The 12,849-nt window shown below is 55.8% G+C and overlaps 1 protein-coding gene across 1 annotated transcript; it reads left to right on the top strand.

Moving 5' to 3' along the window:
- The first annotated feature begins 39 nt into the window (after positions 1 to 39).
- Positions 40 to 11,744, top strand: LOC122393125 (serine/threonine-protein kinase ATR-like). Its single transcript, XM_043388797.1, has 2 exons — positions 40 to 164; positions 4,613 to 11,744. The coding sequence occupies exon 2, from the start codon at positions 4,626 to 4,628 to the stop codon at positions 11,484 to 11,486; it is 6,861 nt and encodes a 2,286-aa protein (XP_043244732.1). The 5' UTR covers positions 40 to 164; positions 4,613 to 4,625; the 3' UTR covers positions 11,487 to 11,744.
- Positions 11,745 to 12,849: the final 1,105 nt, after the last annotated feature.

Raw genomic sequence — 12,849 nt, 5'->3', positions numbered from 1 at the left:
TCCTTTTAACATAATATTCACGACCTTGATCGCAATGCAGCCCGCAAATTTACCAATTTCTAGTTTTGGAGGTCACCGTGGATTTTGGAAGACGGCAAGAGTCAAAATGAATAAGTGATTCAGGTATCATATGTATTCGTTGTCGAACGCATTGAAATATATTGGTAAGTATATATAAATGTCGTAGGATTTATGGATGATCTCGCAAGACGATAGGAAGATTTTGTCACTGCTGCGCCATTTCGCCAACTTGAACTCTTGAGGTTTGAAAAAAAAATCAATTTTCAGCTTTGAGATTTGAAAATTCCATGTTTAGCTTAGAGGTCTGGAATACAATAGCAGTTTTGTAGATGCAGCTGAAAATTATGCAATAAAGAAGCTCTAACATTTGGATAACGGGTAGTTACCTACCTATTCTTTCTGGATGCCGGTGAAAACTGGCCCTGTTTCACCGGTGATAGCAGCACGCTGCTATTCCATTTCGCGAGTCACACTTCTGGTAGTGTTGGAGGAATAGGTTTTTTGACGTCTCCATGGAAACTCAATTTGACACGTGTAATAGCAGCTTGCTGCTATCACCTGTGAAACAGGGCCAGGGTGCCTGAGGGCATATTTATTTGGTCTGTGGGGCGTGACGTGGTTGTCACATGGTTTGTGCTAGTGCATTTTAAGAGCCTTGATAAAATCGCCCTAGGCGGCAGGCGCCATGTTTTCACCTTCGTCCTTCTTTCTTTCTAACTAAATCAAATCAAAACAAACCTAACCTAACCTAACCAGTATTAGTAGAGCAGATGTCACATGGAGCTTTTCTTACTGAGGAGAGACGCTATACCCAGAGGTGTTTTTTTTCTAACAAAACCTAAAACAAACCTAACCTGACCTAACCTAACCTACAAACCTAGAACCTAAATTATAAAACCTACAAACCTTCAACCTACAACCTGCCCTTCAACCTACCTACAAACTAAAGCACCTTTCCTCAGTTGGACAACTTTCATGTGATGTCTGCTCTACTAATGCCACCTTACCTACAACCTACAAACTTACAACCTACAACCTAGAAACCTAAAACCTAGAAACCTAAAACCTAGAAACCTTCAGCCTAGAAAGTAGAAACCTATAGTGCCTCAGTATCAGTAGTGCTGGCTTACACCTTCTCCATTGGCACCAAGGGCAAGGTTCAAAGTTATGTTTATTCTGATGCTTGCAGATGGCATCACTTTATAAAATTACATGCATGTGATTAAGCCAAGTCAAATACAAATAATGAACATCAATGAAAAATGCATTCATATATAACCAAACCTGACCTACCCTAATTGTACAACTTACCATTTACCACCTACAGCAGTCCAAGTGCTTCTCCTTGGTTGGAAAACCTTCATGTGATGTCTACACTAGTAATGCCCAACCTACCAAGCTGCAGCACCTCTTCCTGGTCGGAAAACCTTCATGTGGCATCTTGTGTGGATATTTGGCCCTTGGGCCAAACCAGATTATCCCGGAAGGTAAAATAAGCTTGAAAGATTGGAGAAAAGGCAATTGATAACTCGCTATAAGATCTTTCAAAATTATCAGGTCATTTTTCAATCAGGTCATTTCTGAGGTCACTAGAGGTCACTAAAAGTAAAATTGTCACGAATTTCGGTTCCCAATTTCGACAACTTTTCATACAGCGGTGCATAACTCGGGAACCAACAGAGCTGCAGTGCCGCGGGAAAGTGTGTTCGGTAGCTACTTACTTGAAAGTTCTTTCTTAGGATTGTTCTCAGATTTGATCAAAGGTCATTGCTTTAGCCTCCGGAGAGCAAAAACTCAAAATTTGACATTTTTCGGTAAACGTATGTAATAACTCTGACACCAAGCGCGTATTACGTTCGTTTTACCGGCATCACGTTTCTCTAGTTGAGACACGTCAAATGAACTTTAAGTTGACAACTTAGGTCAGGGTCACAGAAAAGGTCATGTTGCATATCATGCATATCAGCCCTGGCTTACACCTACTCAAAAATTGGACCTCAGGACTCAGGTCAAGGTACCTAATGGCCTGACAGGAAAAGGTCATGCCACATATCAGTCGATCCGTATCGTCGAGCCGAACAGATCTAAAGCGTTTTCCCCGCTGTAGCGTAACGAGGGGGTCACGGGTGCCATTTTCCGGTTCATTGTGTCATGTTTACTTGTAATTCGATGTTTGAAAGTGTTTAGAATGACGTTGGTCCAAAAGAGGCGCTTTTCAATTTTTCCCATTGACTTAAATGGAGAGGTCGGATAATTGATCTGACCTTAGGTCACCGATATCAAATTTCCGAGAAAAACATTTTGTAGGTACTGTTATCCTTATCAATTGCTGAAAGTTTTAAAGTGATCGGCCACTCGGTGTAGCTATGGCTGGCATTTATTTTTTTATGAGGTGAGGCCACCTGGCGTGACCTTGTGACCTGACGTTGAATGACCTTGGCCTGAAATTTACACAGCATATGCAGAAAAGATGCATGATGAGCCTGATAAGGTGTGCTGAAAACGGTGCCGCCGGAGGGGGTGTTCAAACACCCCCCAGCAGGGCGCGGGTTAATAAAGTGTCGTTTTCAATGCTTCGTACCACGACTCCGAAACCCTGCTCTGTAGCCCTACGCGAGATAGCACCCTTAGCGTTCACGCGAGCGTCTAGAGACTTGAATAGGATTGGTAAAGTTTTATTTTACCCTCACTGTAAACATCTTTTAGAACACAGCACGAGAATTGCTGGCTGAATTACTCAGCCCCCGTTCACGAGCTCCAGAATCCCTTTACCGTGACGTCACCACGGCGGTAGAATCTCCCTTCACCCATAGGCATACATGCACATTTCATCATCTTTCGAGCGAGCTGGAGAAAAAACAAGGATTATGTGCCATCAAAAGTTGTACCAATGTAACAATGAGTTCGCCTCATTACGATAAATGGGGCTGACACTAAAAAAAGGACTATATCGAGCCAACATCAGCAATTCAAATGACGCCTTCATTTCAACGTGAAGGATTTCCTCTACCATGACGTCACCCTTATTTCGCCTTTATTTCCCTAGTGAACCACCCTGAGTAGGTAGTAAAGGAATCTTGGCATTACTGAGAAAACTGCTTAGTGCACATTGTGCCGCTGATATGAATAATATTTTTTTTTTCTTCAAAATAAGTTTGAACACCGATCATTTACCGTTAAGTTAAACGCTGTACGAGTTGCTAATTACTTCAGTTATTATTCCCGACAAATCGTCTATCCCTGTGGGGTTGTAACTATGGGCAACTACGAATTGCGAGTCCGGGAACTAGCAGCCAGGTAGAAATGATTTTGATAAAGTTGATCGTCTGTGAACTCAATGTGCGCCAACCAGTTTTCGTATTTCAGCTACCAGTTCTCGTGCTGTGTTCAAGGAGACGTTTACAGTGAGTGTCAAACTTAAAGTAAACGAGCCAAGGTTCATCTTGTTCGACAGGTTGAATGACGATGAGAAGACGGGCACAACTCAGGATGCGTTGTTGACTGCTGCCGCTGCATGCCTCTGAAAGTTGAGCTCCACGTTACGATCACTCCCAGGTCATTTTCTTCTGTCTCCGCCTGCATTGCCAGTCCTCTCACAATTTGCATCTTATTCCTTGATCATGGCCTTGCACATCCTCACTCTGAATATACAGGACACACTACACACACTAACTAATACTGAAGTGTTTTTTTTTATACATAATTGTCTCTGGAACGATCCTAAGCATGGCTTGGCAACCTGTCGTGTCGGGTGTCCCTCTTGACCTGCCACTGGTGGCCTCATCACTCCATGTCTCCCCCGGAGCTGGTCGAGTCCGTCGCCGGCCAACGGGTCGGCCGACTGCCGCCCTGCCCCGCTCGCCGCTGCCGCTCCTTGGCCCCGGCCGGTCTCCCCTATATAGTCAACTGATATACCCACTGTCATCGTATTGCAGTTGCCCTGCAGTGGTTTTCTTAGAATACAATGTCGAATCGAGCACCGAACTAATTCCTGTGATGATGTTATGATTCTGAATGCATTTAACATTGCCTTTAACCGATTTACTGTTAAGTTTTATGCATTGGTTGTCATTCGCTTTCTGTTGCCCTTACTACTCGCTTTGCAATTTTTTGTCGGGTTTGGCCCTTTCGGTCCATTAAGACCATTGCAGAATCGAGAGGATGATAGGAATTAGGGGGAGACATTGGTCTGGACAAGCACCCTAGAGAGTCACCGGGACTGAGCCCATCCGAATGGACAGGCCGACCAGCCTCCCCCCCCCCCCAAGCACTCCCTGCACCCGGCTACGGGGTGCGCTCCCTCGGGAGCAGCGGTGCCGCTCCAAGGGAGCAGCCCGCATGAGATAAAGGTGCCTGTCCAGCCCGGTTTGGGGGTTGTGGCGTGAAGGATTTCAGTATCCTGAGCATGGAAACGACGTAATGGAGGATGAGGGCCTTTATTGTAAAACTATAACCTATTAGTAAAGTAATCTTGGTACATCCTATTGACTGTGACCATGGATAAAAAGCAAGTGTTCTGAATCAACTGATCTCTTGAAACCTCAGTGTAGGATGATTATTACCATAGCTAATGTTTTCATTCTTTCGACAGATGCACGGGAACAATGGCCGAGACGAGCCCTTCCAGCGTACGAGAGAAGTTTGTGGCTGTATTCCAGTCGGTGCTGCCATCTGTGGGCAGCGGCGAGAGCCTGAGCCTGCTGCTGACCTCGTTGGAGTCGTGCCTGTCGAACAACGCGACCGTGTTCCTGGCGGCTCACGGCGAGCCGGCCGGGGAGCGGCAGCGCAGCCATGAGTTCACCGTCTGGGTGCTGGCGCAGCTGGTCCTGGTGCAGGGCGACCTGCCCGACGGAGCGACGAGGCAGCGCGCCGCCGCCTGCGCCGTCCGTCTGCTTCGCACGCTGCACGCGCGCGAGCCGGTGCTGCTGGCGGGCGCCGTGCTGCCGCTGTGGCTGTCGCTGCTGCAGCAGCTGACGGCGCCGGCCGCCGGTGGCGCCACGCTGCGGCTGCTGGAGGACTCACCGCTGCCGCCGGTGGAGCGGCGGCTGCCGGTCGGCACTGCGCTGCCTGCCTTCCGAGACACGGTGCTCGGCTGGCTGCTGTGTGAGGAAGTGCTCCAGCTGCTGGTGATGTCCAACTGTCAGCTGAGCGCAGCCGTCACCTGCCTCGGCCGTCTGGGGCGCACCGGTAGCCGCTCTGCAGCGCTGCGGGCCGTCACCAGTCTGGTGGGCGAGCGGCCGGCATCCCTGAGGCACCGCCTGCTGCGTGCCCGCCTGTTGCCGCCGACCCCAGCGCCCGCCGAGTTCACCCGCCTGCCTCCGGCCGCCTGGCGCGGCGCTGCAGTGTCGCGAGCTGCGTCGGTAACACCGCCTGAACAGATGGCGCTGCATATGCTGAGTGCGATCGAGGAATCCCCGGTGACCGGGTTTTCTGCTGTCTATCGCCACGCAGTGGACGCGACGGAGTGCATGCTGCAGTGGCCGGTGGATGTGGAGGTGCAGAAGCTGCTGGTGACCATGCTCTCCCTGCCGTGGCTGGGGGCAGAGGTGGGCTGGCTGGACCTGCAGCCGATGGCCGGTCGACCCGAGGTCAGAGCGCGACTGGAAGCCGTTATCTCCAAGCTGGGTCCTGCTGCGGGCTCTGACGTGGCCGAGGACTGCCTGCGTGCGGTGGTCATGTTCCCGCATTGCGTGTGTCCGCTGTGGCGAACGAAACTGATCGGTAAACTCTGTGGTCAGTGTGAGGTGAGCGAGGAACTCTTGCCGGCAGCGGCCCTCAGTGTCGGCCGATCGGCCACCGGACAGCTGATGGCGGCGGTGACGTCATATAGCCAGCTGGCTCCCCTCGGCCGGCTGCTGTGTCTGAGTGCCGGGTCCGCCTCTGTGTGTCTGGTAGAGGAGGGAGCGGCAGACCCTCCAGCAGACTGTATAGGACTGGGAAAACTGCAGGTGCACTGCGCTCAGTGTGACTGGCAGTTGCCGCCAGAGGGGGCGCGGCGCATGTCAGTTGCTACGGTGCCGCCCGCTGAAGTGGTTGCCGTCATTATCGGAGCTGTGACGTCATGGGAGCGGCCGGTGACGTCATCGGAGCACCGGGCGCTTGTGAGTTGCATAAACCACGCCGAGGACCGAACGGCCGTGGTGCGCGCTGTGCTGGCACTGGCGAACGCTGCCGAGTGGTCGCCTGCACTGTCTCAGGTACTGTGCGGAGGGGGAGACGATGACGACCGCGACTGGCGGCCGGCACAGACGCTGCTGTTTGAGTGGCTGGCGTCGCTTGACGATGAACAGTGCGCTCACGTGTTGGACAGTCTGCTGTATCGGGTCCAGTGGATGTCTCCGTGGGTTATGGCGCAGGTTCTAGCAGTGCTGCAGCGACCTCTGCTGTGTGGTCAGTCCGCGATCTCGGCCACGGCGCACCTCTGTCTGCAGGAGCTGGCGCGGAGGTCCGAGCTGCCGCCCTCTCAGCTTTGGCTCGGCCACCGCGCCGTGGTGTGCGCCGCCCTGGCGAAGCACCTGCTCCAGTCGGGCGCGCCGCTGGCAAGGCTAGGCGCCGCTGCCGCCGCCTGGGAGTGGCGTTCGCTGGCCACTCTGCTCCAGGTAGGCCGAAGACATCTTCTGCCGCCGCTCGTGGTCGCCATGGCAACTGCTGGACGCGCCGACCTCCTGGACGACGCCGTGGCGACGCTCGAGACGAGTCCAATGGACCTGCTCATCGACAACTACCAGTACGTCATGTCGCATCTGGTGCTGTCTGGGAGGCGTGCCGACCTCGGAAAGCTACATGCGTTCATCGAGAAGGCTACTGGGAAGGATATTGCTGGGATCCGGCGCTGCTCCCTGCAGGGCCAGGTCAGCGAGCTCGTACTGGGTATGCACGCCCATCGAGAAGACGTGATCCGCGAGCTGGGCTGTCTGGCGCAGCTGGACGACGACGGCCCTCCAAGCGGACGGCCGGTGCCTCTGGAGACGCTCGTGAAGTACTTGTCGGGCCGGCTACTGGGTGTGCTGGGCTCGGCAGACGCACGCCTTAGCTCCTCGGTCACCTCCGATGAGGAAAAGCGTCTCGTGCTGCTGTCCGTGGGCGAGCTGTGCAAGCTGCTTGGCCGTGCGCCTGTCTCAGCAATCAGCAGAAAGATGGTGGCGACACTGAAAGCGGGCCTGTCAGTACGAGGTGTGGATCATGCGTCCGTGTGGGTCAGCATGATACGCGCGCTCGATGGTCCTGCTCTTCGCGCACTGGCGTCTGAGCTGCTGGTGACACTGGCGCCTCTGCCACCTGCTGAGCGCGCTCCTGCGCTGAAGTGCCTGCTGACAGAGCGAGCTGAAGACTTAGCTGATGTGCTGGACGAGCTGCCGGACGTGGACTCGCTGCCTCAGCTGGGCGCCGTCAGCCTGTGCAACTCCCAGGCACCGCTTGCCGACCGGCTGGCTCGTTCTGTCCGCATGCTGACCCACCACAGTGTGCTGGTGCGGCGGCACGTTCTGCTGGACGTGCGCCGGCTGCTGGCACAGCACAGTAAGGAGCTGAACGCCATGGTGCGGTCGGCGGCCGGCGGCCAGCCGACGCTCGGTGAACTGATGGACGCCCTGCTGGCCGCCTGCCGGGACGCCGACAATGACGCCCGCCGCCTTGTGGCGGAATGTCTCGGCTCGCTGGGCGCCATCGACCCGGCGCGGCTCACCACCGCAGACAAAGTGGTGAATTCTGCACAGCCTGTGCCGCTGGCGCCCATCGCATCGGACGACTTCGCCACAGAGCTGCTTACTCAGCTGGGAAGAGCCTACAGCGCGGCACCAGATGGAACATCTCAGGCCTTTGCGTCCTTCGCCATGCAGGAGGTGCTAAAAATTTACGGTGTGAGTGGTGGCGGCGGGGCGGCACTGTGGGATTCGCTGCCGGCAGAGCTGCGGCAACTCCTGGCTCCGATGCGGACGTCCAAGTACAACGTGACAACCTCGCAGAGCCGGAACCCTTGTTTGATTGTTTACGGTAGTGCTGATGCCGCCGGAGGATACTCTGACTGGGTCGGTCTGTGGCTGACTCAGCTATCCAGTTTCGTCACGCAGTCACAAGCAGCGCAGGTGTTCAACGCCACGCGCTCCGTCGCGTGTCGTGACGTGACGCTGGCGGCCTTCCTGCTGCCGTATGTCCTGGTGACGGCCGTCATCGACGGAGGCGACGCCGCGCAGCGAGCGGCCCTGGCTGAGATCGAGGCTGTGCTGCGCGACCAGTCGCCAAAGTCCACCGAGACCCACCGACTGTGCTGCCGCTCTGTGTTTGCCGTGCTCGACGCAGCGGCCGGCTGGCGGCTCGATCGGCAAGCACAGTGCGGCAACAGCTCACGACTGCTGGACGCGTTGCGCCGGGATGACACCGCTTTCTGCGCAGTTTCCGCCTTCCTTGAACGCGTACCGTTTGACGTGGTGGCCGAAGCTAGCCGACGCTGCGGCGGGCAAAAGAGGGCACTGCAGTCATTAGAACTCCACCTACGGAGGCACCCGACGGAACTGGCGGCGCGACTGCCGCTGCTGCAGGCGCTGTACGTCTCGCTGGCCGAGCCGGACGGCGTGGCCGGCGTGTCTGCCACCCGGCAGGAGGCCCCGTCAGTGGCGGACCAGCTAGTGCTGCACCAGTCGCGTGGTCAGCTCCAGGACGCGCTCTCCTGCTACGAACACGTGTGCAGTACGCCGGGCAGTGAGCTGGAGGGGTACCGTGGCCTAGTGAGCTGCTACCTGAGCCTGGACCAGCCGCACTCGGCGCTGGGGCTGGCGCGCGCGCTCGCCGCCCGCTCCGACGCCTGGCAAGAAGAGTTTGGAGAGTTGCTGGTGGAGGCCACTTGGCGTCTGGGCCAGTGGGACGCGCTGGAGCCGGCGCTCGAAGACACTCCGCTCACGTCGTGGGGAGCCGCCGTCGGTGCAACGCTCCTCCACGCCGACCAAAAGAAGAAAACAGAGTTCGAAAAGATGCTGAGCTTTTGTCGCGAGCAAGAGATGGCACCTCTCTGCCTAGCCACGATCGAGAAAGGAAGTTACGCGCGGGAGTACGAGCATCTAGTGCGCTTACACATTCTGAGCGATATGGAGCGTGCGCTGCCCAGCCTTCTCTGGGAAGAGGGAGAGCCAAACACCGCCGCAGAGCTGGCGACCTGGCAGCGCCGACTGGACACCGTGCGGCCAGCGGTGAGCTCTCTGGAGCCGGTGCTCACTGCTCGCCGTGCGGTTCTCACCCTGGCTCGAGATAGACTGAGAGACCGTGCCTCCAGTGCTGCCGACACGCTTGACCTAGAGATCGGTCGGTGCTGGCTGCGCAGCGCGCGCGTCTCGCGGGAGGCGGGCCAGCTGCAGAGAGCAGCCAACTGTCTGCTCCAGATGGAGCCTCAGGAGCGCCGGCTGCCCGAGGCGTTCGTGGAGCGTGCGCGACTTCTGTGGCTGCGTGGAGATGGAGACAATGCCATCCGTGTGCTGCGACAGGGTGTGGAGAGCCACTTCCCGGACTGGTCTGCGAACCTGAAGGCTGGCCGGCTGACCACGGAGAACCGCAACATCCTGGCCGAAGCGAAGCTCCTGCTGGCGCGCTACTGTGAGGAGTCGGCGCACATGGACAGCAGCGTCATCAATCAACACTTCCTCGAGGTGACTGAGATTCGTCTAGACTGGGAAGAGGTACACTTCTACACCGCCAAGTACTTAGAGCGACTTTGGGCGGCGCTGCCGGCGGTTGGACGTGACTCGAGCCAGCTGGCGGCACGCGTAGTGCACGCGCTTGGGAAGTCTCTCCAGTACGGCTGCCGGCATGTCTACGAGTCGATGCCGCGGCTGCTCAGTGTGTGGCTGGACTATGGCGCTGATGTGTCAAACAACAAGACCAACAAACGAGCTGTGGACGCGGCACTGGTGGCGAAGAACATGGACATGATGTGCCGGAGGGTTGGCCAGCTGCTGCAAGGGCTTCCCCTGTACTGCTTCCTCACCTCGCTGCCTCAGATCATCTCGCGTATCTGCCACGGCCGACCTGAGGTGTACGCCCAGATCCGCGACATCCTGGCCGCCCTGCTGGCCACCTATCCCAGGCAGTGCATGTGGTCGATGCTGGCCGTCTCTCGCTCGTCGTATCCCATGCGGGTCGAGCGCTGTCAGGACGTCTTTGCGCGCGCCAAAACGAAGAAGCCGTCTCTGGCGACGTTCATCAGCGACGTCTCACGTCTGGCCGACAAGCTGGTGGATCTCTCCAACAAGCCTGTGGACAAGAAAGTGAGCCGCCTGAGCATGACGGCTTTCTTCCCGAGCCTGCGCCGACTAGTGACGGCCAACTTCTCGCAGATCTTGGTGCCGCTTCAGCAGCAGATGACGGTGGTGCTGCCCGAGACGGCCGCGCAGCACGGTACCAACTTTCAGCCGTTCCCCGATGACCAGGTGTGCATCGCCGGCTTCGAAGACGAGCTAGAAGTGATGCCGTCGTTAGTCAAGCCGAAGAAGATCACCATACGGGGTACGGACGGTCGCAAGTACACAATGATGGCCAAGCCAAAGGACGACCTTCGCAAAGACTCGAGGCTGATGGAGTTCAACCGGCTGGTGAACCGGCACTTGGCCAGCGACGCCGAAGCGCGGTCACGCAGTCTCCGTATCCGGACATACACGGTCATCCCTCTGAACGACGAGTGCGGCCTGCTGCAGTGGGTGCCGAACCTGAGCGGCATGCGCCAGGTGCTGCTCACCCAGTACCGGCGGCGTGGCAACGTCATGACCAACGCTGAGCTGAAGCAGGTTTGTCCGCGTCTCGAAGACTCCCTGGAGACCAAACGTAAGGTGCTGGTGGAGCAGCTGCTGCCACGCCACCCGCCGCTGCTCAGCCAGTGGCTGGTGGACACCTTTGCCGAGCCGCAGGCGTGGTACACGGCGCGCCTCAACTACGCCAGGACCACGGCCGTCATGTCCATGATCGGCTACATCCTCGGCCTCGGTGACCGACACGGCGAGAACATCTTGCTGGACGCCTCCTGTGGTGACTGCGTGCACGTCGACTTCAACTGCCTCTTCAACAAGGGCGAGCTATTCGACTGGCCGGAGCGCGTGCCGTTCCGGCTGACGCACAACATGGTGAACGCGCTCGGTCCTACGGGCGTGGAGGGCGTGTACCGGACCGCCTGCGAGGTGACCATGTCGGTGATGCGCCAGCAGCAGGACGCGCTCATGTGCGTGCTGCGGCCGTTCGTGCACGATCCACTCGTTGAATGGAGCAAGCAGGAGCGCAAGACGCGCGACGTCGGCGAAATTGTTAACGAGAAAGCGCAGGCGCACGTGGGCGACATTGAGCAGCGCCTCCGCGGCCAGGTGCGCTCCAAACTGAAGCCGGTGCCGATTCCGCTGTCGGTGGCCGGCCAGGTCAACTACCTGATCGAGGAGGCTACCAGTGTCGACAACCTGTGCCAGATGTATATCGGCTGGGCGGCGCACTTCTGAGTGGGCCAGCGGCAGTCGTACTACTCAGCTACTGTGATGTTTGTTTTGTGAACCGGTCAGGTTCGCAGCTGTGCCATTTGCGCTTCGTCATTGTGCTGACCTGTGAAGCATCTTGTGATTTTTTGATGATGTGTTCGTTGTTTGTCAGCACCTACCAGCTGGTGCAGTTTTGTATTTTTCAACTAAAGTATTTGTTGATTCGAGAGTGGTGTTAAGAACCTAAAATATTGCAAATAAATGAGATTTGTATTGATATAACCGGAGCTGTATGTAGACAATGGAAATGGAGATGGCGTGAAGGTAATGAAGCGAACCGTTTGGGATACAGAAATGTCAACATGTTTACATGATGCAGTGACCTGCGAGCAAATCACGGTTTACGATATCAGCGTTGAGTGATACTGATGCCTGTCCGTGGCCGGTTTTTATTTCGTATGTGTTGGCCTTTGCGGTCAAATCAAATTTGCCCAGAGCCCGTTACGGTCCAAACTCCATAGACAAGCGGACATACGGTTTTACAAGAGTTAGGCGACGAAATACTCAGCTTAATTATTAAGTAATGGGCACCATTAGGTAGGCCATACAATTTTCTGTAGTACCGCATAGTCGCTGCAGTCAAAGGTGTTCTGGTTTTTATGCTATATGCCAAAGAATTTTTGCGTGTAATCACCGGTGACACGACATATTTCTGCTTTATTGGGTTGGGCGGTGAAGTCGATGACGTGATCACAATGAAAATGGCTTAGTTTTGTAGAACATTGAATTCTGATTCCGGCACGACTCTCGCTGGTCCATTTTTTATTATAAATAAACCATTAATTGCGGTACAAAGTCAAAACTAGCCCGAAACGGCGCCCGCAGCGGCCGTTAGCACAGCGGCCTTATGGTAAACAGGTTAGTTCACATTCCCGCCGCTATGCGAGTGGCGGCGGCGCCACCTGTCCTCATGTCCGCCTTGGACCGTAACGCGGAGGGATGATATAAATCAGGGGACGACAATGGTCTGGGTCTGGGCAGTGTGGGTGGGCGGTCACACTGGTGCCCCGCCGGGGCTGGGCCCGTCCAGTGGACAGGCCACCCATGACCCAACTCCGTCAATGCAATGGTCACCCCACTGTACGATGGATCTGCCGGATCTACTCCCTGTGGAGGAGCTATACGCTACCCGCGCCGGGTAAATGAGACTGTTCACTGTTCTGTCCAGCACAGGAGGTTCGAGGCGTGGAGAAGATGACGAGGATTCTGGATATGAAAAATGACTGAACGGGTTTCCCGTCCTCTCAGATTTAGGTATATTAGACTGCCGCTGATTTCCCGCGCCTTTGGATTCGTTCGTCGAACGAAATGAATATCTGCCATACCT

This window comes from Amphibalanus amphitrite, unplaced genomic scaffold (assembly GCF_019059575.1).
Source record: "Amphibalanus amphitrite isolate SeventyFive unplaced genomic scaffold, NRLGWU_Aamphi_draft 000516F_arrow, whole genome shotgun sequence".
Classification (NCBI taxonomy): domain Eukaryota; kingdom Metazoa; phylum Arthropoda; class Thecostraca; order Balanomorpha; family Balanidae; genus Amphibalanus; species Amphibalanus amphitrite.
The sequence above is the reverse complement of the archived record's forward strand: the minus strand, read 5'-3'. Positions and strand labels throughout refer to the sequence as shown.

Excerpts from the sequence above, each read along its gene's own strand:
- LOC122393125 (XM_043388797.1), top strand. The coding sequence starts at position 4,626 with ATGGCCGAGACGAGCCCTTCCAGCGTACGAGAGAAGTTTGTGGCTGTA.